At 40.0% G+C, this 26,387-nt stretch overlaps 1 protein-coding gene across 1 annotated transcript in view; it reads right to left on the bottom strand.

Moving 5' to 3' along the window:
* The window catches only part of LOC109936274 (sodium/potassium-transporting ATPase subunit alpha), a 43,429-nt gene extending 17,828 nt beyond the window's left edge, over positions 1-25,601 (bottom strand). The window contains exons 1-4 of the mRNA XM_048603115.1: positions 25,439-25,601; positions 8,005-8,121; positions 7,845-7,904; positions 39-242 (exon numbers count right to left, since the gene is read on the bottom strand). Of these exons, the coding sequence (XP_048459072.1) occupies positions 39-242; positions 7,845-7,904; positions 8,005-8,121; positions 25,439-25,450 (393 nt within the window). The 5' untranslated portion in view covers positions 25,451-25,601. The remainder of the gene's footprint in view (positions 1-38; positions 243-7,844; positions 7,905-8,004; positions 8,122-25,438) is intronic.
* Positions 25,602-26,387: the final 786 nt, after the last annotated feature.

Genomic DNA, 26,387 nt, shown 5'->3' with positions numbered 1-26,387 from the left:
TAATCTCAACTACAGGTCAGGAAAAGTGTTTTACTCACATTATCATTTGCTGGCTCATCCTCCATTGCAGCTTGAATGCCATATGCCAAAAAGCAAAGAATTGCACCAATCCACAGAAGGATTGAAAAGCCACCAAAAAGCTGCCGACAGAACTTTACCCACTCAGGAGTAGTGGGCGGAGGTGTTAGTGCATTTGGACCATCACGAAGAAGAATCTCTTTGGCACGATTATTGCTGAGACCCTGAAAAGATAAATATCATCAGCACCAAAGAGACAGCCTTCTTTCATACTTTTAAACTTCAATTTTTGAATACGTTTTCTCTCCTCCAATGGTACAACATCTTTCAGTTCCAAAGGTACCAGATGCCTCCTGATGCTTAACTGTTTATTCTTCACAGACAGACAGATTCAAGCAGTGCAGGTTCACTGTCAATTAATCTCTAGAATTTCATAGTCAGTCCTGATTCTTAAGACTCATCAAGGAGATACTTGGAATACCAATCACAGGATAACAATAGAAATTGGAAGGCTTGGCTAATTCCTCCCTTTAACTAGGAACACTGTGATACTTCATCATAATTTTTGGCAACAATGATTGGGGATTAAATTTGAGATCTTACTGGTCAATCATATTTGCCATTGGTGTTATATTTACTCCATGCTCCCCGAACAATTTAACCCAGTAGAAAACAGTAACTTCATATTATTTGGACAAAACTTATCAGGACACAAGATATGCAGAAAGTGTTGCTCTTTCTCCTCCTTTCTAGCAAACTCACCAAAGTGATCCCTAGTTAGCTCGAAGCATCTTTGGTTAGTTAACCTTTTGTAGAACATTACTGAGTCTGAGGCCAATAACCAAATATTTGCTGCAGAAATAATTATTTTCAATATAAAGCTCAGGAATGATATTCTGAAGAGAGGTCACTTCTATTGGAAAGACTGAAAAATCTACTCAACTAGGTTCTGAAGTGTCATAACAGTTAATCGGTCCCTGTTTTATCTAACTAGCGCTGTTTAACCTGCAAGATTTGTTTTGCAATCCCCAGGAAACTAATCAATTTTTAAATTACAAAATACAATATTCTCACATGGCAGACAGTGACTGAACAATAAGTAAAATTATGGTGAAGTTTAATTAGACTTTTTTTGAAGTCCCAATAAATATCAGTGATTATAAAACAACTGACAATACATTAGGATGCCATGTCAACAAACTCTCAAACACTGAAACAAAAACAAATTGCTGTTAGAGCTCTGCAGGTCTGGCAGCATCTGTGAAGAGAAATCAGAAGTTCTGAGGAAGGGTCACCAGACCCAAAACGTTGACACTGATTTCTCTTCAGAGATGTTGCCAGACCTGCTGAGCTTTTCCAGCCATTTCTGTTTCTGATTTAAAGCATCCACAGTTCTTTCAGGTGGAAGTGGTGGTGAGCTGCTTTCTTGAACTGAAGTGCCCATGGACTGTAAGGACACCTGCTGTGCTTCTAGAGATGCAGCTCCAAGATTTGTAATAATGTAAGTGAAGGAATGACAATATAGCTCCAAGTCAGGATGGTGTGCCTTGGAGGGAAACTTAAACGTGGCTGTAATTAGATGTACCTGTTGCCTGCCCTTCTATCTGGTAGAAATTGCAGGTATGAAAAGTGCTATCAAAAGGAGTCCTGGTGAGTTACTGCACGGCATCTTACAGAATGTATTTTCTGCTGTCACTATGACTAGATGAAGAAGAGAGTGAATGCTGAAGATAGCGGATGCAGTGCCAATCAAGTGGGCTGCTTTGTTTTGTATAATGTCGAGCTTCTTTAATGTTGTTGCAGTGGTGTCCATCCAGGCAATCTACAAACATTCCATTACATTCCTGACTTGTGCCTTGCGTGCAGGGACTGGGGAGGTAGGTGGTGACTTCTGCATCACAGAATTTTTAGATTCTGACTCGTTCTTGTAGCCACTGTATTTATTTGCCCAGCCCAGTTTAGTTTTAAGTCAATGGACATTCCCCCCAGGATGCTAGCAATAGGGAATTCAGTGATAGTAATGCTATAGAATATCAAGGGGCAATGGTCGGATTCTTGGAGATGGGCACTGCCTGGCATTTGTGCACCAAACATTACCTTCCACTTTTTAGTCCAAGCCTGGATATTATCCAGGTCTTGCTACACAGATTGCTTCAGCATTGGCGTTGTCACGAATGGTGCTGAACATTGCATGGTCAGCAAATATTCCCTATTCTGACCTTATGGAGATGGCAATGTCCTCGGTCGAGCAGCTTCCTCACTGAAGCAGATGAAGGAGATCAGGCCAAAATGCTACCCTGGAACCTTGCAGTGATGCCCTGGGAGTGAGATGATTGCCCTCCAAAACATCTTTCTGCTTGACGTGGTTCCAATCAAAGGGGAGGTTTTAACAATTTCCAATTACTCCAGATTTGGAAAGGGTCCTTGACGTCATGCTCAGTCAAATGCAGCCTTGATGTGAAGGACAGTTACTCTTTTGTCCATGACTGAGCTAAGGCTGTATTTGGTCAAAGTTCAATCAAACTGAGAATCAGTATGTTTGTCCTTTGCAAGTGTCACTTAAGAGCTGTCAATAATCCCTTCCATTGTTGATTTAGAGTTGACTGACAGGGCAATAGAGTTGGCTGGGCTGGATGTGTCCTGATTTTTGTGGGCAGGATATACCATGGCAATAGGTAGAGATCAGTACTGTAGATATATTGGAACTGCACGGCTGTCTAAGGGGTGCAGATAGCTCAGGAGAACAGGTCGTCAGTACAACTGTGGGAATGTTTTCAGGGCCCGTAGCCTGCTCAGTATCCAATGCTTTCTTGATATCACACAAAATGAATCAAATTTACAAAAGACTGGCATCTGGGACGCCATCTGTTGAAATAGTCAGTCGCTTTAGAGTTCTCAGAAGGGATTACAAGCATTTAAACTCTTCTGCAAAAAAAAGTCTGCAGGACCAAACAGGAAATGATCTGTAATACAAGTTTCAGAAATCCAAATCACCAGACCAAAAGGTCTTATTCATGGCTGAAACTGCTGACACAAACTTTAATGTTCATGTGATTCTTCAGGGAAGAGGACACAATGACTTTGAACTCCTGAATTCTCATATCATAGCCTAAACTGAATTAAATAGGCAGCTTTCCTTAAATCAAAAAAGCTTACTGTTTGATGAGACGAATAGCAGCTTTTGAAATTAGATAACATTATTTTGCGATTAGGCTGGCTTAACCCGCACACCTCAATATGGCCCAATCAAATTAAAAGTCAAAGGATTCTGTAACACCAATCATGGGAATATTATACTAAGCCTACAGCAACCCCACTGGTTTGAAAACTACCATCTCTGTGACATTACTGACACTCTTTAACTGGAGTACAGCACTAAAATCTTTCTCTTAAACTCACAATAAAACAGAATATTCTCACTACACCAAATAGAGTCATACAGCATGGTATAATAGATCCTTATCAATGTTTGATTGGTGCACAGCACAGATCCCCCTCCGGATGCCAACCCTACGGAAGAACACAACTGAATATGAATCAAGGAAAGGACATTCTCCAATTGAGATGGCTCTTGAAATTTTAGCAGACTTTTTATTATCCAGCACCTACAGGGCCAGGAGTGTGCTGGTTGATCAAATATGCTGGATAATCAAAAGGTACGCATAAACACAAGAGACCCTGATGAAGTAAAGCTTCAGGCCATCAACATCCCTCAAAACAAAACAAAAAATATCAATGGAGAAACATCAACACATCTCCCAAAATCATTGTAAAAACTCAGCAAGTAACGGAAAAGCAATGCAGGGGTGTACACACAGTTATACTCTATTTACAGCATAAATACTCAGACATCCTGGCAGATTGCGATTTTTGAGGTCTATAATTTTGCCTGTTTACCAAGAGTGCCAGTTCATAAGGTTAAAACAAAGTTTGCTGTATTCAAGTTTGCACTGTGGTCACTTGGGGAAGGTAAAAGAGCATCAATGCCTGTGGAACCTGATAAGGTTTCTTTGAAAACAACTGGAATGCATTTGTTCTGACATTAAAAAATGTCCTAGATTCTGGAGAGATTCCAATGGAAAGCCACAATATAACAAACCAGAGCTAGGTTAAAATTAAATGGATGTGAGTGCTGAGTAGGAAATAAAGAGGCGTCGGAGTGATTTAGACAAATTGGATGAGTGAGCAAACAAACACATGGCAGATAGAGTATAATGTGGATAAGTGTGAAATTGCACACTTCACTATGAAAAACAGAATGGCAGAGTATTAAATGATAAGATTGGGAAATATTATGTACAAAGGGATGTGGGTGCCCTCGTACACTGGTCATTGAAAGCAAGTGTGCGGGTGCAACAAGTGGTTAGGGAGGCAAATGGTATGCTGTGCTGTATTGCAAAAAGGCTTGAAATATAGAAACATGAAAATCTAAATGCAGTTGTACAGGGCCTTGGTGAGGTCATGCCTGTAGTATTCTGTACAGTTTTGATCTCCTTACCCATTAAAATGAAAGCTTGCCAGAGACTGCAGCAAAGATTTACAAGACTAACTCCTGGGATGGCACGTTTGTCCAGTGAGTAGAGATTGAGTTAACTGGGTCTGTATTCACTGGCCTTAAGAATGAGATGGGATCTTCGAATCATAGAATCCCTACAGTGTGGAAACAGGCCACTCGGCCCAACAAGTCCACACCCCCCCATCTGAAGACCATCCCACCCAGACCCATCCCCCTACTCTTTCCTTGTAACCCTGCATTTCCCATGTCCAGTCCACCTAGCTTACACACCCTTAGACACTACAGGCAATTTCACATGGCCAATCCACCTAACCTGCATATCTTTAGACTATGGGAGGAAACCGGAGCACCCGGCAGAAACCCATGCAGACATGAGGAGAATGTGCAAACTCCCACAGACAGTCATCAGAGGATGGAATTGAATCCGGGTCCCTGGCTAACCAATGAGCCACCGTGCCACCCCATTGACAAAATTTTGACCAGGGTTGCATGGACTGAATATAGGGATGATGTTCCCCTGGCTGGGTCCAGAATAAGGGGACATGCAGGTCACTTCAGACGGGTAAGGGGAAATTTCTTTACTCAGAAGGCGGTGAGCCCATGGAATTCTTTGTCACGGAAAACTGTGGAAATTGAAGTTACTAAATACATCTCAAATAAATTTCTCGAAGCAAACTGATTTAAGGCATATGGGGAGAAAGGAGCATGGCACTGGGATAGAGGATAAACCATGATCATGCTGAATGGCGGAGTGGACTTGATGGGCCGAAAATTCTACTTCTGCTTGTATTTTCTGTTTCTATGTATAGCATCATTCAAGAAACTAAGGAGACTATTAATACTAACATCTATTATTTGGAAAATGCTAAAATCCATTTGCAAGATAGTAAAATATTTAGAAGGTCATACTACAATCAGGCAAAGTCAATGTAGTGTAGCAAAACAGAAATTGTGTTTGACAAATTTATCAGAATTCTCCAAGAGCATAACAAACAAGACTAGATTAAGGGAAATCAGAATATAGTGCACCTGGATTTCCAAAGGGGTTTTAATTCAGTGCCACAGAAAAGGTAGCTGCATAAGTGGTGTTGGGGAGTGATACACTAGTGTGGATAAGGATTGGCTAATTAACAGGAAACCAAGTCGGGATAAATAGGTTATTTTCAGGTTGACAGACTAAGTAGTGTTGCAGGGATCAGTACTGGGGATTGAACAACTTACGATCTACGTTAATGACTTGGATGAGGCACTGTATTGTGGCCAACTTTGATGATACAAAGACAGGTATGAAACAAGACGCGAGGAGTAAATACTGACTACAAAGTTGTGGTACAAATTGTGTACTTGTACGTGAATCACAAGACATCAACTTGCTGCTACAGCAAACAATTAGAGAGACAAATAGAATGGTGGCCTTTATTTCAAGGGGACAGTGTATAAAATTAAGGCAAGTTCCTTAAAACTGTACAGAGATTGTGAAATTGCACCTAGGCATACATATTTGAAATTTCCTCATTAAAGGAGTGCTTCTGTTGTTGGATACAGTTTAGCTAAGGTTCACTCGGCTGATCTCTGTGATGTCGAAATGAGGAAGGAAAGATTGAGCAGAATGGATCAATATGTTCAGTAGAGTTTAGAAGAATGAAGGGTGGTCTCATGGAAAGAAGATTCTGAAAGGGCTTTCCAGGGTAGATACTCAAAGGAAGTTTACTCTGATGGGGGAAATCTAGAACAGGGGCACAGCTCAAGAACAAAGGGGTTCCCCTCAAAAACAGAAAAGAGGAGGAATTTCTTCTGAGGGTCATAAAACCTAGAGGAGGCTGTGTCATTCAATATTCTCAGTGCGGAGTTAAGATAGATTTTTGATTGACACAGGAGTCGAGGATTATGAGGGACAGGAGAGTTAGGTTTAAGGCCACAATTAGATCAACCATGATTTTACTGAACTGTAGAGAAGTGATGGGCTGAATGGCCTGCTCCCATCCTACCTCTTAGGATCTTATGAAAGGGATGGAATTTGCAGTGAAAGTTGAAAATGACAATTGTGAACTTCCCAATATTTAAATTTAAGGGAAATTGCTGCTCAGCCTGAAAAAAACATGCCTTAGACAAGCAACCAAATAGTACAGAGATAGAAATAGAGTGCTTAAGAATGCAAAACAGAAATAAGTTATCTTTTAAATTTGTGTTCACAGGATATTGGCATTGCTGAGTAGGCCAGCACTTCTTTCCAATCTTCAGATGTCCTTAATGCTGGTCAGGTGCCTTCTTGGGCCACTACAATCTGCAGGGTGTAAGGATGCTCAGTGCTGCTAGAGAGGCAGTCCCAGATTTTGATCTAGTATTAGTGAAGAAATGGAAACACTGCCTACGCACAGTGCGCGGCTCAGAGGGGAAACTGAAAGCGTCGCTCTGCTGCATCTGTTGCCCTTGTCCTTCTGGGTGGTAGAAGACATGACTTTGGAAGGTGCTGTTGAAGGAACCTGGGTGAGTTGCTGCTATGCACCTGCTAAGTAGTACAGTGCTGCCACTGTGCATTGCTGCTGATAGGAGTGAGATGTTGAAAGTGGGGGCTGGGATGCCAATTAAGCAGGCTACTTTGTCCTAGGTGGTGTCGAGCTTCCCAAGTGTTGTTGGTGGACCACCCAGGCAGGTACATGGATCAGAATTCATCATATTCCTGCCTTGTCGCTTAGAGATGGTAAACGAGAATTGGGGTGAGTTATTTGCTACATAATTCCAAGCCCATGAGCTTCACCTCGTAACCACAGTATTTATATGGTTCAGTTTTGGGTTGATGATAACACCCTAGATGCTGACAGTGAAAGATTCAGTATTAGTAAAACCACTGTATGTCAATGGGTGATGGTTAGATTGTTGAAGATGGTTATTGCCTGGCATGTGTGGGGCACAAATGTTACTTTCCACTTTTCAGCCCTAGCCTGAATGTTATCTAAGCCTTACTGCCTGTAGACACTGACTGTAGCTCGAAGACATACAAATGGCACAGAATATTTGTGCAATTGTCAGCGAACGACCCCTCTTCTGGCCTTGTGATGGAGGGAAGTCGTTGATGAAGCAGCTGAAGATGCTTGGTCCTCGGACACTATACTGAAGAACTAGCGCAGTTCCTACATTATTGATACCCATTGATTCCATTTTTATTAGGGAGATAATTATGATTCTCTATTGCTGGAGATAGTTATTTTGTGGCACTTCCATGGCACAGAATTAGTCAAGTGCAGAGACTAAACATGACGTATTGGAAACAAAGACACAGAAAATTACAGAGTACCGTTAAATCCCATACCTGAGTCAGGTCTGTACCATATTTGCGTGTAAGTTCCTCCAAATTGAGTTTATGATCATCCTGGAACAGGAAAGGCAAGCATGAGAAAACTTCAAAGATTCCATTTAGATCAGGTAGACAATAAAGTTTACATGATCAAGAAAAAAAAAACGTTATATACCAATGCCACTTCTTTCTTGAGTTCATCCATATCCTTTTTTATATTTTTCTTATTTTTCTTTTTGGATTTGGTAGCATTTTCTGATGTTGCCGCAGGCTCATATTTGTCACTTGCTGTCTGTATAAAAAAACATAAGTTTATTACATGGATGCATACGCACAGAAAATATCACATCTAGGACCTGGAATCAACAAGAACTATTTATTAGAATTTTAAAACTACAATGCTCTTGTTTAAGATACACAAACAATAATTCAAGACCAGCTTAATTCAGCCCTGCTTGAACACCGCTGACGGTAGCCCCTTTGAAGCTAAGCATACCGGTCAGATCAGTTTGTTTATTCTACTCAATGAAATGCACTTGGCATACTCAAGTGCTTGCTAGCTTTGCCTTGGAATTCAACTGTAGCTACTGCGATACATCACTCTCCTAATGGGAAGCAAATCAACAGAAATTACTGATTGTCATGCTGCCTGCTACCCTCCTCTGTTCAGATTACAAAGATCCTCTGCTTTACAATGATATTTCTTTACAATTTGTGAAGAGAAGCAAAGCCAATGGCTTCAGTTTTCCTAATAGTTAATTGGGAGAAATTTCTGCTCATCCAATATTAGATTCTGGAGAAATAAGACAGAGGGGGTGGAGTCCAGACTGGTGAAACTGAGCGATGCTGCTGGTGCATTGAACCTGATGTATTTTGGGTGACACCAACAAATGATGGCATTTAGATGAGAAATAGAAGGCGGGTCAAGGGTAGATTCTGCGGGAAACCCCAACAATACAGTACAAAGTGTGGAAAAAATATCGCAACTGATTTCCTAATTGCAATTTTGAAAAGGGCTGGAACCAAGCAAGGCCAGTTCCATTTAACTGGATGACACAAGTATTGGAGAAGGAGGGCACGATCAAGAGACTGGTTTATCACAGGCATGTGCAATGACATTTGCACCGTTGTCCAACCAAACTGGAAAATGATTAACAGCTAACATGAGGCCCAAAAGGAAAGAAGTGTTCAACAGTTCGCGCAGAATAGGATCAGAGGAATAGACAGTGTTTCCACGGGCAGAATAGCAGATTGAAGATGGGGGCTGCAGGAAATGGGAAAGAATCTACAAAAGCTGTCAATTCTGGCTAGGGAGCCAAAGGACAATTGGCTCAATAGGTTATGGGAAGGAGGAAAGCAGAGATAATTGAACAAAGGTTGACATCTTTGAACGAAAAAATGTCCATAAGCTTCTTCTCAGTTGTTGGTGGAGGACATAAAGGAGAGCAATTTAAAAATATTGTTAGTGGTGAAAAGCGAAGCTACAAATTATATTTGCATTCCTAGCTGGCCATGAATGGCTAAACCAATGGCTCGCCAATGATGCGCAAATCTCAATTTTAGGGGAGCCAAAATGAGAGAAATATTAGACGAATACTTAATGTGAAAAGACAAGAGTTCCAAGGGGACAACTATATTAGAGATGGAGGACAGCTTATGATTTAGTATATTGGTTAGATGTAATTAAATTACTTAGTGGAATTAAATGCTCACTTGTGTATTTCTCTGTTGTTTTGGGCTGAGGCTTTAGTTTGAGTGCGTGCAAGAACATTAAGAAAAAGAATAGCCATAGAATGACTAACAGAAGGACATTAAGCTGGGAGCAATGGGATTAAACATTGAAAATAAAAACGGTTTTTTGGATCCTAGCTTCAATCAGTTTAAAAACTCCTGACTGTGGACCACTGGATTGAAAGCATTACATACCATTTGCTCTGCAACATTGTTTATCATTAAACTGAAAGGACATGTCAAATGTTAACAAAGAGTTTGTATTTTTCATCCCCAAAGACTGTTTTTTCCATCATCTTTTTATTTAGCAGAGTACACTCTTAGCTGTGGTTCCACTGGGTTTAATTAATGTAAAACAACACCCTCATTCACTCGTCAGACTCCAGCAAACAAGGTTACTCAGGATGCAACATAAGCAGGATACAGAGGATTTACCTGAAATGTTAACTCTTTATAAATGTGGGGTCAGTGGCATAATGGATAGCACGCCTGATTACAGATCAGGAGGTTGTAGGTTTGACTCCTACCTGGCTCGTGTGCAGTTCACAATTTCTTTGGGGTGGCACAGTGGTTAGCACTGCTGCCTCACAGCGCCAGGGAACAGGGTTCGATTCCACCCTCGGGCAACTGTGTGTGGAGTTTACACATTCTCCCTGTGTCAGTGTGGGTTTCCTCTTGGTCCTCTGGTTTTCTCCCACAATCCAAAGATGTGCAGGCTAGGTGGACTGGCCATGCTAAATTGCCCATAACGTTCAGGGATGTGTAGACTATGGGGATGGGTCAGGATGGAATGCTCCGAGTGTTGGTGTAGATTTGTTGGGCCGAACGGCCTGTTTCCACACTGTAGGGATTCTATGAGATCTTCTATGAGATATGTTGCTACACCTGTCTTTATTCAGGACCCAAGCCAGTCTTAACATTTCTGGTGGTGTTTTAGTGACTAAAACCACTGAGCTGCAGTCTTATTCAACATCCAGATCTCTTATGCTGGGAATCGTCTTCAGGATTTAATTTACTCAGATGTAAAATATCACTGAATGCAGTTAAATGAGCAGCCTATTTCACCAGCTCGAGAAAAACAAGTTAAATCAGGATCCACCCCCTAAGGACAGGAATTTCTGCACTTGAGAACGTATTACAACATACATTTTTTCTTTGTTTCAAGGGATTTGGGCATAGCTGGAGAGATCAGCATTTGTTGCCCATCCTTAATTGATTTTAAATGGAATGGCTTGCTCAACTATTTGAGGGGACAATTGTGAGTCAACAACACTGCTAAGGGTCCAGAGTCACATACAAGTCAGTTCAGGTAAGGATGGCAGATTTTCTTTCATAAAGGACAATGAACCAGATGGGTTTTTTATGACAATGGCTTCATGGTCAGCATTAGAATACCTTTCAATTCCATATTTTTCTCCTCTTTTGGATTAATTATACCACTTTGCAACTTTCATTCCATATCAAAAGTTATAGAACTATAAGTGGCCATTTAACCTTTGAGCATTTTCATGATTCAATTAGATCATGAGAATCTCTATCAAAACTCCATTCTATTGTTTTTATATTCTATTAATTATTACCCCTATTGTAGAAAAACATGTCAATCACACACCAAATCTCCAACAATTTGACCACATTATAACAAGTACAGCAAAATTATGACCTACAAAATGAAGTGAAATTAGAATACGTCTCACTGATAGAAGAAAAAAATTAACCCACTGTACCAAATTGCAAAATTGTGCTAAAAGTCAACACTGCTACTATCTGGTATCTCGGAACAGCAGCGTCTGCCAATTAAATTAGAATTTGAATACAGCAGTCATTCATTTGATAATGTTTTTCATATTTACAAGTTACTCAGATATTGAACTAAATGGAAAGGTAGTGGGAATATCCAGTACTTTGTTTCTAATATTAATCAATTCAAATTGAACAGGATTATTTGCGTAAAATTTCAGTAGGGATTCGTTATTTAAAGAAGAAAAATATCACTAAGACAAACTGCCCTCAATATCAGTACTAGACACAAAGAAATTTTAATCTCTGGCTAGACTGCATAAGTCATAATTATTTTTTCGCAAATTGCAATTTTCACTGCCTCAGTCTAAACATGAGTTTTCTCAGCAAATACTTGCAGATAATAGCTAAATGTTTTGGAAACTGCAACCTCCGAACCTTTGAATAGATACTAAAGGTCTTAAACAAAAAAAAGGAAATAGGCAAACTTTGAAGGAATACAGTGACCACATGGCACCAAAATGTTGATGATCTCCCTATTCTCACATTAGATGCAGAACCTTAATTTTACCTCCCCCCACCCCCACAAAAAAAATCAGTCCAGGACAAGGGCCGTTATGGCACAGTGGCAGGTTCAAGTCCCACCTGCTTCAGTGGTGTGTCATAAAACATTTATACACACAAAAATTAGTTCAGAAGTAAGGTTTGTGGCACAATGGTAGTATCCATCACACTCCATTTGAATACATTGTTCTATAGGGAATTTTATTTTTGACAGATGAAACGTTTAGCCAACAGTATAAATTCTAAAACTTCTACACAGCGGCAGACATGCAACTAATTTTATGCAGAACTGAGCCAATACCTTCAGTAATGTCATCATGCACTGTTAAGTACCAGATCACAATACAATTGGGTGCACATTAAAAACTTAAATTGTCAGTTCCATGGTACACTGCCTTCTAGTTGCTAAGTTGACAGAACAGTACGTCCAATGAACACACCAATTTTAAAAATTAGTCGTTTTGACACCTGTGGCAACATGTGAACGTAAAAAATTAGAAGTATCAGTTTCGCCAAGTTTCAACATAGTCTGTAATATCTCTCCTGATTCCATTCACATCAATTCCATTTAGCAGCCCATTTAAGGAATCGGAGGGCATAGTCTCAGAACTAAAGGGCGCCAATTTACGACTGAGATGAGGAGGAATTTCTTCACTCAGAGGGATGAGTGTCTTTAAAACTACCTACGGCAGACAGCTGTGCGAACAAAGGCTTGTGTATATATGTCTAAGGCCAAAACAGATAGATTCACGATCAGTAGGGGAATGACAGATTACGGGAATAGGACAGGAGAACAGACAAAGGGTGCCAGATCAACCATGATTCTACTGAATGGCAAAGTGGGCTTGAGGGCTGAATGGATTTCTCATGATCTTATGGCACAGTCGTAATGTCTTTACCGCTGAGCCAGGGGACCAGGGTTCAAGTCCAAACTGCTCCGGAGATGCAAAATAACAACTCTGAATAGGTTCATACAAACATAGAATTATAGTGATTAGGAAACAAAAACCTTGAATTGGAATCTCCCATTCGCTTACCACATTTACACGTCTAAAAGCCAAAGCTTTGAGATTAATATTTTAGGCAAAATTTGACTTTAAGTTCCATTTGAGCCCAAAAGACAACTGCAATGGAATAAAACAGAAACCATTAATATGAAAGCGCTCATATTGCCATAATCCAATCACTTCAGTCAGTAATTTAAACAAATAATTAAGTGTCTAAATATTTGAATTAAATATTTAAATATTTGATTTAAATTCAATTGAATTAAATCAGTAACAGGGAATTTCGAAACTGAGACTTCTTGACCTCAAATGGAGTTGCAGGGACAGGATTTTGGGGTCACAAGTTTGAAGGCAGCAACAATGGCCATAGAATTTGCAATGAAGTTTGATAGCTGCAAGGTCATATTAATTGTACAAGATGCCTGGTTGGGCTTCTATCTGTTTCATCTGTGGGTGCGGCTTCGTAATTTGTTCCCCGAGGCCCAATGTCTGCTACAATCACAACTTGTAAATAGGTACTGTCGTTGCCTTTTTCAGGACAAAGTCAGAATTCTTGAAACCACCCCAACCATGCCACCACCCCATCTAAATTTTCACTTTGGTATCATGTAGATGGAATCATATTGGGGAAAGATAACCTCTCCAGATTCTGTTTGCAAATGCTTGGGCATGGATCCTGAAAAACTAGGGCTGACTTTTACACTCGTGTACATGGCATGTATGCAGTGCGTACAGTAAGAGTTACAAAGCTCTCCAAAAGCTCCCAGATAAAGTTTAGCAAATGTTAATTGAAACAAATGAGCTGAGGGTGCAAGTGATGCTGAAGTATGCAAACTATAATGTTTCATGTAAAAGTACGATGCTGGATAGTGCTTACAGGAATTTCAGAGAGTGTGAAGAATGCTATATCAATCAAAGATCCTTCCTTCATTTCAAATGCAATGTTGATCCTAGATCTTTGTAATATTCCTTTTTCCAAGACATCTTTTTGTACAAATCAAATGCAAGTTTAAGAGAGTAAACATCCAAGGGACATTAACAGAGTTGCTGGAAAAGCTCAGCTCTAAGGAAGGGTCACCGAACCCGAAACATTAATAAGGAAGGGTCACCGAACCCGAAACATTAACTGTTTTTTTCCTTCACAGCTGCCGCCAGACCTGCTGAGCTTTTCCAGCAATTTTGTTTTTGTTCCTGATTTACAGCATCCACAGTTCTTTCGGTTTTTATCCAAGGGACATTATTATGTTGGAGTAGGATAACTTAGACACAAACTGTCCTTTAGTAAGTTATCCAACCACCTATCACCAGTGAGGAGTGGAGACACACAACAGTTTAATTGTCTGATATGTACACATACACAACTTCCCAACAGGGGGTACTGAGCAATTATGAAGAGTGGATAATATTGTTAACCTAACCTAGGAGTCTAAATACTTGCACCATCAAGTCACAGCTAAGATTAACCAACTTCAGACACAAATAACTTTACAAATGTACGATGTACATAACTCCATTTCAACCCATTCACAATTGTGACTGTGCAAGCTTGAGGTTACCAGTAACCTTCATTGCCTTATAACACCACAAAAGATGACAGTGCTGAAGAAAACCGTTCACTTCATGCCAACCTTTCTGGGGAATATCTAATTAACCCCAAAAAGTTTTTTTTTGCTCTCTCCTTAACTCTATTTTTCTCCTTCAATGGTTTATGCAAATTTCCTTATGAAAATTGGTATTAAATATGTTTTCACTACCCTTTCAAGGCAGTACATTCAAGATTGCAACTCACTTTGTAAACAAATGCTTTCTCATGTCACTTCTGGTATTTTGTCAATCACCTTAAATCTGTGGCCTCTGGTTACTGACACTGCCACTAGAAACAGTTTATCCTTACTTAAAAAAGGAGATTGGCATAAAAAGTGGAAAACTATAGACCAGTTAGTTTGGCCTTTGTGGTGGACAAGTTGCTGGAGTCAATCATAAAGTAAGGGATACCGAACATGGTGGTGGTGGTGGGTGAGGGAGAGAAGAGAAGCTCAATTCATCAGTATCACCCATGAAGGGCAAGTTGTTCTTGACAAACTTGGAGTTCTTCGAGAATGTAGATCAGCCACGTGGATAATGGAGATCCAATGGATGTAGTATATTTAGGCTTCCAGAAGGCAATTAACAAGGTGCCACATAAAAGAATGCTCAAGAAGGTTAGATCCCTTGGGGTTAAGGGTAGAGGTTTGGCATGGATAGAGGACTGGCTGACCGACAGAAAGTGGAGGGTCAGGGTAAATGGGTCCTTCTCTGGATGGTGAGCTGGAACTATTGGGGTGCTGCAGGGTTCTATTCTGGGATCTCAACTATTTACACAATCTATACAAATGATACGCAAGCAAAAAAAATTCATGGATGAAACTAAAATTGACAGGGAAGTGGGCTGTAATGAGGAGATAAAGAGTTTACAGATAGATATTGACTGGCTAGGAGAATAGGCCAGTATCTGGCAATGGAATTTCATGTGGATTAGTGTAAGGTTGTCTATTTTGGCTGGAAAAATAAGAGCAAATGATTATTTTAAATTATTATTCAAAGAGCGTCATGCAGAGGGATCTGGGCGCCTTTATGCATGATTCACAAAGTGAGTATGCTGCTACAGCATATAATAAGGTCAAATTACTGCAAAACAACTGGATCATAAAAGTGAAGAATTGTGATACAATTATACAAGGCGTTGGTGAGACTACACCTGGAATATTGTGCCCGGTTTTGGTCTCCTTACTGGAAGAAGGATGGGGCGGCACAGGAGGAGATTCACCAGGTTGATTCCAGGGGTGAAAGGGCTGTCATATGAAGAGCAGTTCAATAGCTTTGGCTTGTGCTCACTAGAGTTCAGAAGAATGAGGAGGAATCTGATTGAAATATATAAAATGCTAAAGGGGATTCATTAGATGGATATTGATCAGATGTTCCCCCTTATGGGACAGTCTTGAACAACAAGTCATAGGTATAGAGTGAGAGGAGGTAGGTTCAAAACCAAGATGAGGAGAAACTACTTCTGAGGATTGTGAATCTGTGGAACTCAGTGCCCCAAGAGTGCAGTGCAGGCCAAATCAATCAACAGATTCAAGAAATTGATATGTGCCTGATGAAAAGCAAGATAAAGGGATATGGGGTGCTGGCAAGTGCAACTGGCACCAGGATAAGATCAGCCATGATCATATTAATTGATGGACTGGGCACAAAGGGTTGAATTGCCTGCTCCCACTCCTAATTCCTACAGTCCTATGTTCCTTACTTATTCTATCATGATTTTGAACACTTCCATGAAATCTCCTCAAACTTTGCAGCAGCTCGAAGGAAACCACTCCAGCTTCTTGAATTTCTACTAAAGGTTAAAGACCAGTTCTCCTGGATCATTCTGATAAACCACTTAAGCATCATTTCTACGGCCTTAGCATCTTCCTGTAGTAGTGGCCAAAACTGAACATCATGCATTATAACTGTGCAGTTGTATTTTTAGCAACTGAGCAACTGGCTGAGGCTCAAGTACTTCACTCTTGGGGTGACAGGGTAACATATGCAAGTCTCAATTTCTTCCTCCTATACATAAAATACTCACAATGGGAAACGCTCAGGTTACAAGTGCTTTTCACTGCCCTTGAGAAGATGGTGGTAAACCACTTAACACCTACCTTGGACCTTCCATAATATTGCCCAATTCGGTTACTGAAACCCTCAACCATGCTTTGGTTACCCCCATCCTCAACTATTCCAATTTACTCGTCCTGGCTTGTATCTCATCTTCTCCCTCCATAAACTAGAATTCTTTCAAAACTTCAACAGATTGTATCCAAATTCAAAGCAAGCCCCATCTTCACTCATCATTTCTGTGCTTGCTGACCTCAACTGGTTTCTGGTTGTCCAAAAGCTTTATTTTAGAATTCTTATTTTATATTTAAATCTGGCCCACCAGCCCTACAATATTCACATTCTGCAAATCTTGAACAGTGATTCATTATCCATTTCACGTTCCTTTTCCTCCAACAGTATGTTGCAATACCTTCTAACGGTCAGGCTCCAATCCTTCAAATTTCTGCCACAAAACTTAGTCTCACCTCAATGCCTACATCTAGTGCTTAATCGTCTGTCCCGATGTCTCCTTGCCTGACTCAGTCTTTCCCTGCTGACATTTTCTTGCGAAATATCTTTTAGAGATATTAAACTATACAAAACCAAGTTCTCACCGTTAAAAAGATTTATTTCAAATACCTAGGACATGATACATATGCACTTAACTATTCAAGTAGATACGTCTTGCGCAAATAATTCAATCATTACCATCATTTGAACAATTTAGCATGAAAATTTGAGAACAAACAAAGATCTTGCTTTCTATGAAATGCTAATACTTGAAAGCACCTGGACAATAACTAGCAAAAAAATTCACAACAGCAGCAGCATTTCATTAAGGTCAAGAACTTGTGTACAAACAGGTAACGTTCATTATACCCGAACAAATAATTTTGGACATATACAGTTTGGAAATATCAGTCTGTAGTCTCACTCCATACACCATTTACAGGCAAGTAACCAAGTTTAAAGATGCCCTTTTATTATAAAAGTTATGTTGCCTCCCCCTGCAATGTCAGCTCTTTTTGGGTAAGAACTATTGCAGCACCATATGAATCACCGCCCTCTTCCTGTCTTTGAACAGTTTGCACTGTACAAACTTGTTCCTGTTCACTCCATACCGCACCCAATACAATGGAGATAAATTGCCTTAAGAGAGTGAAATTTAACCAAAGGGGCTTTTAAAAGATTGGTCATTTAAGTTGTTTTCTGATTCATTCATGATATGCTTATTGGATTAAGACAATGAACAGAACGCTAGTCAATTTTTTTTGATTTTGACCTAAAACAACTGAAACACATGAACAAAGGGAATTATAATTCACCTGGTCAAAAAGTCTGACAAACTTTGAACTGTTCTTACGTGCAACAGCAACCAAGTGAAAACATTGTAATTGATGCTTTGCCAAAAACATCACGGGACCTTCTACTAGAATCTCTTTACTATGTCCCCTAACTCTCAAAAAAAAAGCTTGGGTTGACCTGCTTTACTCTGATTAAAAAAAATTTTCCACAGGGAATGTTTGGAAAATGTCAGTTTTGTGGTGTGCTGGGTCAGTAGCAGTATTTAATCCCCGTTTAGCAATGTACATACCAATTCTGAAGTGCAAGACAATAATAAACACGTAGATACTTCTTCCTTCATGACAGAATGACTGCATTTTTCCTGCTAGGACTGCCACATAGCTTCTATTCAAAGATTATTTATATTTTGTGGATGATAAATAGTTGCCAAATGCCTCACTTTTCAGTTGCCTGATTCAGACAACTCAACCTGATAGTTTTCATTAAAATTAGAAGGCAATTATTTTTCACCTTTATATCTTACTTTTCTCCATTTGAAATATAAAAGTAGCAGCTGCTTGTAGTTTAATCCGGGCATTGATTTTTTCCATAGCAGGTTAACAAACTAAACATGCATATACACAAGAGTTGCAGCCTAGCCCATACTTTTCAGCTGTAAAACCAAATATAGTATGCATTTCCACTTTGAACTAACTCGAAAGATTCTTCAGTTGGTTGGTACCAATCCATCAACTCAAAGCAGTTTCCAAAAATCAAGTCAGGAGATACGTTAATTATCCTATTGAGATATTTCTAAAATTTGATTAACTTAAAATTTCTGTGGCTTCCCTTAATTACTGATTTAAGTGAAGAGAATAGAGAGGAAGATGGTACCATTAAATTCTAATGTACATTAAAATAACCAGCTACGGGAGCACTGTAAAGACTATCAACCTTTGTATGGGGATAGGCATGCACTTGTAGACTTTGGGTTTGGATCAGGTCTGGCTGTGGCATTCCATGTCTAAAACATGTCATAATTGATCAAGGACCAATGACAAGTTACACAAGGAACACAGGATGCCCTATATTGCATTAAACCCATTTCCCAATCAAATTGAAAGCATTACCATGGAGTTGAGCAAGGTCATGAAAGAATATCATGGCGGGGACTGTAAGTGGACCTGGAGCTCTTCTCTACTGCACCTTCATTACCAGCCATATAATTTAACACCAGGCTTAGCTTGAACTATTTTTCTCCTTAGCTTTAAGTACATTGTACATTAAGTTAAACTAGCATTCCTGAGCAAACAGATATTTTTAACTGTATCGAGAATGCAATTATCTCAATGTATGCAACATTCCTGAAAGCAGAGAGCTTTAGCAAGTCCAACACAAAAAGGCTGCTTGAATGATCCAAAGACATTCTTCCACTCCACTGCTTGGAGGTTTATTATGCCAAGAAATTACTTCAGTAAGCATGACTTGCAACTACTCCCATACCGGTCACACATCTTTCAAGGTCTAAATTCTCCCTTGAATTAATTAGTAATTGGCAGTTTTCTATGAAACTTTATGTATTACAATGCCTTAGATTCCATGAAACTGGGCTATAAGAATAAACCAACAAAAGTGAATACACATTTAATGGCACAATAAAACCAACAATGGCTGATGTTGTGATGACACAATTTGACAACCAAATACAGCCTCTGGTAAAACTCCTGAAATCAGAATACATTCCCAAATTGCTGTCTACCATCCTTACACAAAAGGAGCCTATGGATAAGTCATGACTGTAAGAAAGTAAAATTCTCAGCTCTTCCAGAATAACAGAAAACTAATTGTCAATCCTACCCTCAAATGTTATGATGTTGATCCCAGGGTACCATTCTGAGTGCCCAACCAGGAATGTTAACCACTTTTTGATACAGTTCTTAAAATAACCACTACAAAGCATATGACAAGAATTCAAGTATCAACATCAAGAACAAATGTTAGCAAGTATACAAGTGTCTTAGCAGTGCCTTTCTTGACATGTCAGACTTGAACATATAAATTAATGCAACATGGCATATACTGCAGTACTATTGTCAATCAGATACTTATCAATAATGGAGTGGAGCATTTGTATATGTACGGTGAATATTGTAGCACAGCTAGCAAAAAAGCAACTTGCAAATTAAGAAAAGCTGGCCAATAATCATGAGGGAGACAGACTTGTGACACAGAATGTTCTCTAACTGCTGGGATGCGGCATTTTCAGGGATCTGTACTGAGCCCTCAGCTTTTCACCTTGCATACAAGCCTTGGACAAAAGAATAGTGTTTCATACCAAGTTTGTGCACAAGAGACACAATTCATTTAGACAACAAGAGTTTACAAAGAAACAGACAGATAAAGAGTGCAGGAAAATTATGGTAGTTCAGAATTAAAATATGGAAAAACTGGGGATTTACTTAGAAAGTCAAGTCAGCGTATTTTCTAAATGAAGCTGGGAAGGTAGAAAATGGATTTGTGTATCTGCGCAACCAAATTATTGACAGCTAAAGAATAGGATCAAAAGCTTATGATTTAAAGGAGTCAGCTCATCAAAAGTGAGGCCATCATGACAAATTACATGAAAGATTCACTGGTCTTGGAGGGGGAGGAGGAAGCTGTTCAGAATGATGCCAAGGTTGAAAGTGCTAAATTATGATGACAGGTTGTATGAATTTATTTGGCATTATCTTGACTTTAAGCAGTCACTGTGCAACTGAGCTGAGATGTCTAAAGTGATAAAGGCATTTAATAGGGAAACTAGAATGAGCATCTAGAATGAAAAGACAATATTAAGAATTAGATTTCAGGCATTTAAAAGTTCAATTAGAAAACAGGTTTTCATGCAAATTCTAGTGTAATCCCAAAACACTCAGTCTAAAAGACAGTGGATGCTAGGTCAACTGAAATTTTCAGCATAGAGTTTTCATGGTTAAGGGTAACAAGGTAACAAAATGGATAAATGATGTTGAAGTATAGACCAGCAATTACTAAACTCTACAGCAAAGTAGATTAAAGGAGCAAAATGGCCTTCTCCTATTTACCTTATGTTTCAGAGTGAATTTGAAACTGCAAAACAAAAACTCAAGATCATAGAATCCCTCGTGTGGAAACAGGCCCTTTGGCCCAACAAGTCCACATCAACCCTCAGAGCGTCCCACCCAGACCCTTCCTCTGTAACCCACCTAATCCCCACGTCCCTGAACACTACGGGCAATTTAGCACGGCCAATCCACCTAGTTTGCACATCTTTGGACTGTGGGAGGAAACCAGAGTACCCAGAGGAAACCCACACAGACATGGGGAGAATGCGCAAACTCCACACAGACCGTCGCCCGAGGGTGGAATTGAACCCGGGTCCCTGGTGCTGAGGCAGCAGTGCTAACCACTGAGCCACTGTGCTGCCCAAAAATTTTATCTACTTTTCCAATCAACCTGTTCAGAGATGTTACTACACACCCACTCCAGAAGTGGGACCTGAACTTGGATCTCTTGGTCCAGGGGTAGGGGCTCTACCACTGCACCACAAGAGGACCCCCAAGACATTTGATGTGTCACTGGCTTGTCAATATATAAAAATAAAAAACAGCTTGAACTATTGCATTGTTATTTTTCACCTCTTGCTTTACTACTTACCAGTTAAAGCAATTTGGAGATGGGCAAAGATAAAAGTTTAAGGAACACTGCAGAAAAAAGACACAGCTGATCTCTTTTGGAAAAGAAGTGGATAAAAAATGCTTTTGCATATTTCGTCAGTTCAGGCACAGAAATGTGACTCAGTGATCGAGCATTACATTACATCAGAACCTCAAAAGATGGTAGGATTACAGCTTTCAGTGCCAGAATCCTTTTGAAATTCAATTGAGTTTTAAACATAGTCATCACCTCATCACATGTAAAACATACATTGAATTTCTTGCAATCCCCTCGCCCACAATCCTCCCAAATGGACCTTGATCATTACCATTATTGTACATCCCAATGAATTCACAAAGTAATGGTATTTGTGGTGATCCATGATTTGCACTACCAATCCAATAAAATTCACTTCATCTTTAGGATCAAGTGTTGACATTTTCTCTTACTAACAGAATTGTAATACAGAAGTTATATAGCAAAAAATTAGTTTGATTTATTTCTAATATGCAAGTTTTGCTCCTATAGAACTTTATGCTGCTGAACAGAGATAGGTTGCTGAAACTATGTCTTGCACTCATCAGGTCAATCGCAAAAATGCCAAAATTCGATTGATTACAATTAATACTACAGGAGAAAAGGGTACTGATTGGCTGAAAATCAACTCTGATTAGCCAAGGCACTGCCATGGAGAATGTATGACACCACAGGTTCACTGGCAATTCAAAATAGGTACAAAGTTTGAACATTTAATTCATTTACAGAGGAGGGTCGCTGTTTGTGAACCATGTCGCTTCCAGTAAGGGTAAATGAGAAATTTTATAACCTCGTCCAATTATCTTAAATTGGTTTCTAGTGTAGCTATTAGCACTCAAGGTGGTTCAGCAACACTTCCCAATCTTGGAATCACAATGAATGGTAGATTTTTTTTGATTTTACTAGGACTGCTGCCTGAGCGCACTCTTAAGTGTTTACAGAGGACAACCAAAAGATCACACAAGAATGTTAATTCCAGTGCAATGCCACATACATAGGTTGAATGTCTCATCAACTAGCTGATCAAATCAAATATATTCTTTTAATGCTTATAATTTTTAAAGTCTTTTGTCACTGATTTAAAGCTTGATCAAAATGACAATGATTCAAACACAAGGACCTCTTATCTGCAAACTGAAGGGTTATGTTCAGCCCTCATTTACCTTGGAACTCAGAAAAACCAAGAATATCATTTTGCTTTTTGAACCAGTCATCTTGACAATCAATGAGCACCCTTTTCTCCTATGATATGAATTGTTGCAGTTATTTGAAATTTAGTACTCTTGTATTTGCTCTGTGTGCGCAAGATGAAAAGATTTGCCATTTTCAGCAATATTCAAGGTCTGTTACTAAATGATCGCTTGGAAATTATTCTTTTAGAGTACCTGGACTATGACTTTGATACAGTGCGTTTGCAAGCAAAAACGTGAAATAAAGCTACAGTAAATGCTAAGCAGGATTACCGCCATTTAATATATAACAGAATAGGAATCACTATAACACGTCTGATCAGTACAATGACATTTTGGAATTAAAGCAATCAACATTATAAATTTTTTTTTAAGAGCACTGAAACAGGCCACTCTGCCCAACAGACCTATACTAATGTACTTCAAGAGACTTTTCCTATCCTTCTGAATCTAACGTACAGAATAGGACATCAATTGATAAAACTGTGGCTTCAACTTTCATGTCAACCCTTTTACACTTTGACTCCCTTATTAATCAGAATCTAACTTGGCCATAAAAATTTCAACAGTCTGTCCTTGCTGTTGTCTGGGTAAGATAATTAGACATTCTAAAAGAAAAAATCTGATCTCTAAAAGGTGTCTGCTAGTTTCATGATCTTATTGTACTAGATGTCTCAACCTACAGATCCTTCATCTCTCCAAGCTTCATCAGCATATTATTCTATTGCCTTCTCTGCAACATGTTAACCTGGTTTCCCTTTAAACAGATCTATGCCAGTCACCTCAACTATTCCTGAGATAGCACGTTCACCATTTCTTCTCTGGGAAAAATCGCTCCTCAATTTCCAACTAGATTTATTACTGACTATCTTATATTTGCAGCCTTTAGGTTTGATCCTGTCCTCAAGTGGAACATCTGCTTCTACTTTCATAATCTTAAAGACCACCGTTACGGCATTCCTTGAACGTTCCTAGAAGAAATTACTGCAGCCTGGTCAATCTCTCCTAATGGGTACAACATCAGTATTCTGCTTTCATTCCAGCAACTTATTCTCGGACTTGCTCCGACTCTACATCCTTTCTATCATTTGGAATTTTGAACATATAAACAAGGAAGAATAGGCCACTAGGCCCTTCAAGTCTGCTCCACCTTTCAATAAGAACAGGGAGGTTATGTTGGAGCTGTACAAAAGTTTGGTCGAGCCACAGCTGGAGTACTGCGTGCACGTATGGCCACTGCACTTAAGGACGGATGCGATTGCACTGGAAAGGGTGCAGCGGAAACTCACCAGGTTATTGGCTGGGATGGAATATTTTAGCTAAGAAGAGACATTAGATAAATTTAGGTTGTTTGCTTTAGAACACAGAAGGCTGAGGGGGCACCTGATTGAGGGGCTTTTTCCAACCAACCTGTTCAGATATGACACATACCTGGAGCAGGTGGGACTTGAACACAGGCCTTCTGGCCCAGAGGTATGAGAATACTTTGGAGATATTTTAATCAACTTGTTCAGATGTGCACTACCGCGCATAAGCATCTCTAGGATTATGAAGGGAACGGAGAGGGTGAATAGAAAACAGCTATTCTCCTTGATGGTCAACAAGGGACATAATTTTTAAAAGTGGAAGGCTTAGCAAGGATTTCAGGAGACATTTTACCCCGAAACGTTAACTGATTTCTTTCCACAGATGCTGCCAGATCTGCTGAGCTTTCTCAGCAACTTTTGTTTGTGATCCCAGTACTTATTTTGCTTTTGGTTGCAGCTTAGTGGTGTGTATCTATGTCAGTCTTTCTCCCTCTAGCCCACACCACACCCTCCCTAAGGCCCCACCAACTTCGATCCTTCCGTTTCTCGAATTCATTTAGACATTTATTTTCTAAGCCATGTATGACTGCCTTACTCATGCAACGAAAACGTATTAACCGCACACTTATCTACAGACATGGATTCGACGAATGCCGACTCTTTGTGCAAGTTTATGAACAGCTTCCTGTTTTTTTCCACTCTACATTAACTGCATGTCCTAATTGGTAACTTGTAACTAATCAGCGCACACTACCAATTTTATAAAACGGGGAAAAATATTGAACAATGCTCCTTTTGTTAGTAAGGGTTACAGGAAAAACCTACGACCGACACCCTGCCTCATGTAGTTCCATCACGGTTGTAACTACAGAACTAATTGGAACATTCACTCCCACACAAGCACCCTACACTCATACCACGCACAATACCTTCAACAGAAAATCTCAAAGAAAGACAGTAAGCCTCTATTTGGGATGACAATCTGAAAATAAATTAACTTTCGCTCAGATTGATTCCTTGTAACACACAGTGACACATCACTGTTCAGCTCACCTGCCGGGTCGAAGACATGTTCCGAGCTTCAGGACCTGTACAATTCCCCTCAAAAAACAACTAGATACTCACTGAACGGATGAGAGAGCAGTCAGCCCTAACTCCCTCTCCAGTTCAGAATCCAGTGGCTCCAAGATTGGTGGTTTCAATTCCTCTCAGGACTGTGTTGACAAAACCTGATCACCCAAAAAGAAAACAGCCCGGCTATCTGAACTTGGTTCATTTTTTTCCACAGCAGATGAGTCAGCCCTCTTGCCTTTTGAGTACAATGAATCCTGCCCCTAATGGCTCCATGAGAAGCGCCAGTCCGATTCGGGGCCTCCTCCAGCTCCACTCATCCTCCCCAGTCAGACCCACTAACTTCAAACAAGTTCACACACAAACATCACCCCCTTACTTACCCCTTTCCCCATTTCTTCTTCAAGTTGCGATCGGATGATAAATAAAGTATTCTTTTAAAAATAAAGAAATTAAATAAACTGAAGTGAAGTACTTTTTGTTTTCCTAATTTTTTTTTCCCCCCCACACGTGGCTCCCCTCAGCCACCGGAACCGGATGAAAATGTGCGGCGCGGCGGGTGGGTGGGAGACCCTTAAATCACCTCCCGACCCCTATCGCCCCGCCCTCGGACGGTTACTGCCAATGGGAAAGCCGTCTCGGCCTGTCAATCACACGGATGCTGTGACGTAAGGACAAGATTGCCCAATCGGAGCGCGGCCCTTGCCATGATTGACAGAGAGGGAATGAGGACCAAGCAGGCGCAACGACGATTCCGGCTTCCGGAGACAGGGGCTTGTGGCGGAGAGTTATCAAAGCCAGAGGGGAGCTGACAGAGTGTAAACTAGTCTCGTACAGACACCACCATCACCCCAAGCACGGGAGAACCGGACTGAACAAGCACAAGTATATTTCACCCGTCTTGCATGTTGCATTGGTCTTCAAACTGGGTGGATGTGATGGGTAGATGAAGAGAGAGCGGAGGAAGCGCAGTGTTTTCCTCTTGGCAATGCACATTCTCCCCGGGCTTCCTATACACACACACAATAGTTTACAGTAGATCATGTGAATGTTTATCTGTTCACTACAACTCTTAAGCTTGTGTTTGCGAGGAGGAACTAACGTCCTAAGAAAGTTTAGAGTGTTCGAGGACTTCAGTCCTGGTGAAGTTTACAAAGCAATACGAATCCCCTTACAGAAGCTCATTCTCTTCCAACATTGTACAGGACGCTGTGCGTTTCTCATCGCGCGATTATGCAACAAATCTGAAAGCTGTGTGTTCTAAAACTCCTTTCTATCTTCTATCTAGCTTCAATCTATCTCCTTTGCAATTTCTAGTCAGTGTAAGAGCCA

This window comes from Rhincodon typus, chromosome 11 (genome assembly GCF_021869965.1).
Source record: "Rhincodon typus isolate 14 chromosome 11, sRhiTyp1.1, whole genome shotgun sequence".
Taxonomy (NCBI): Eukaryota; Metazoa; Chordata; class Chondrichthyes; order Orectolobiformes; family Rhincodontidae; genus Rhincodon; species Rhincodon typus.
This window is presented reverse-complemented; position numbering and strand designations above follow the sequence as displayed.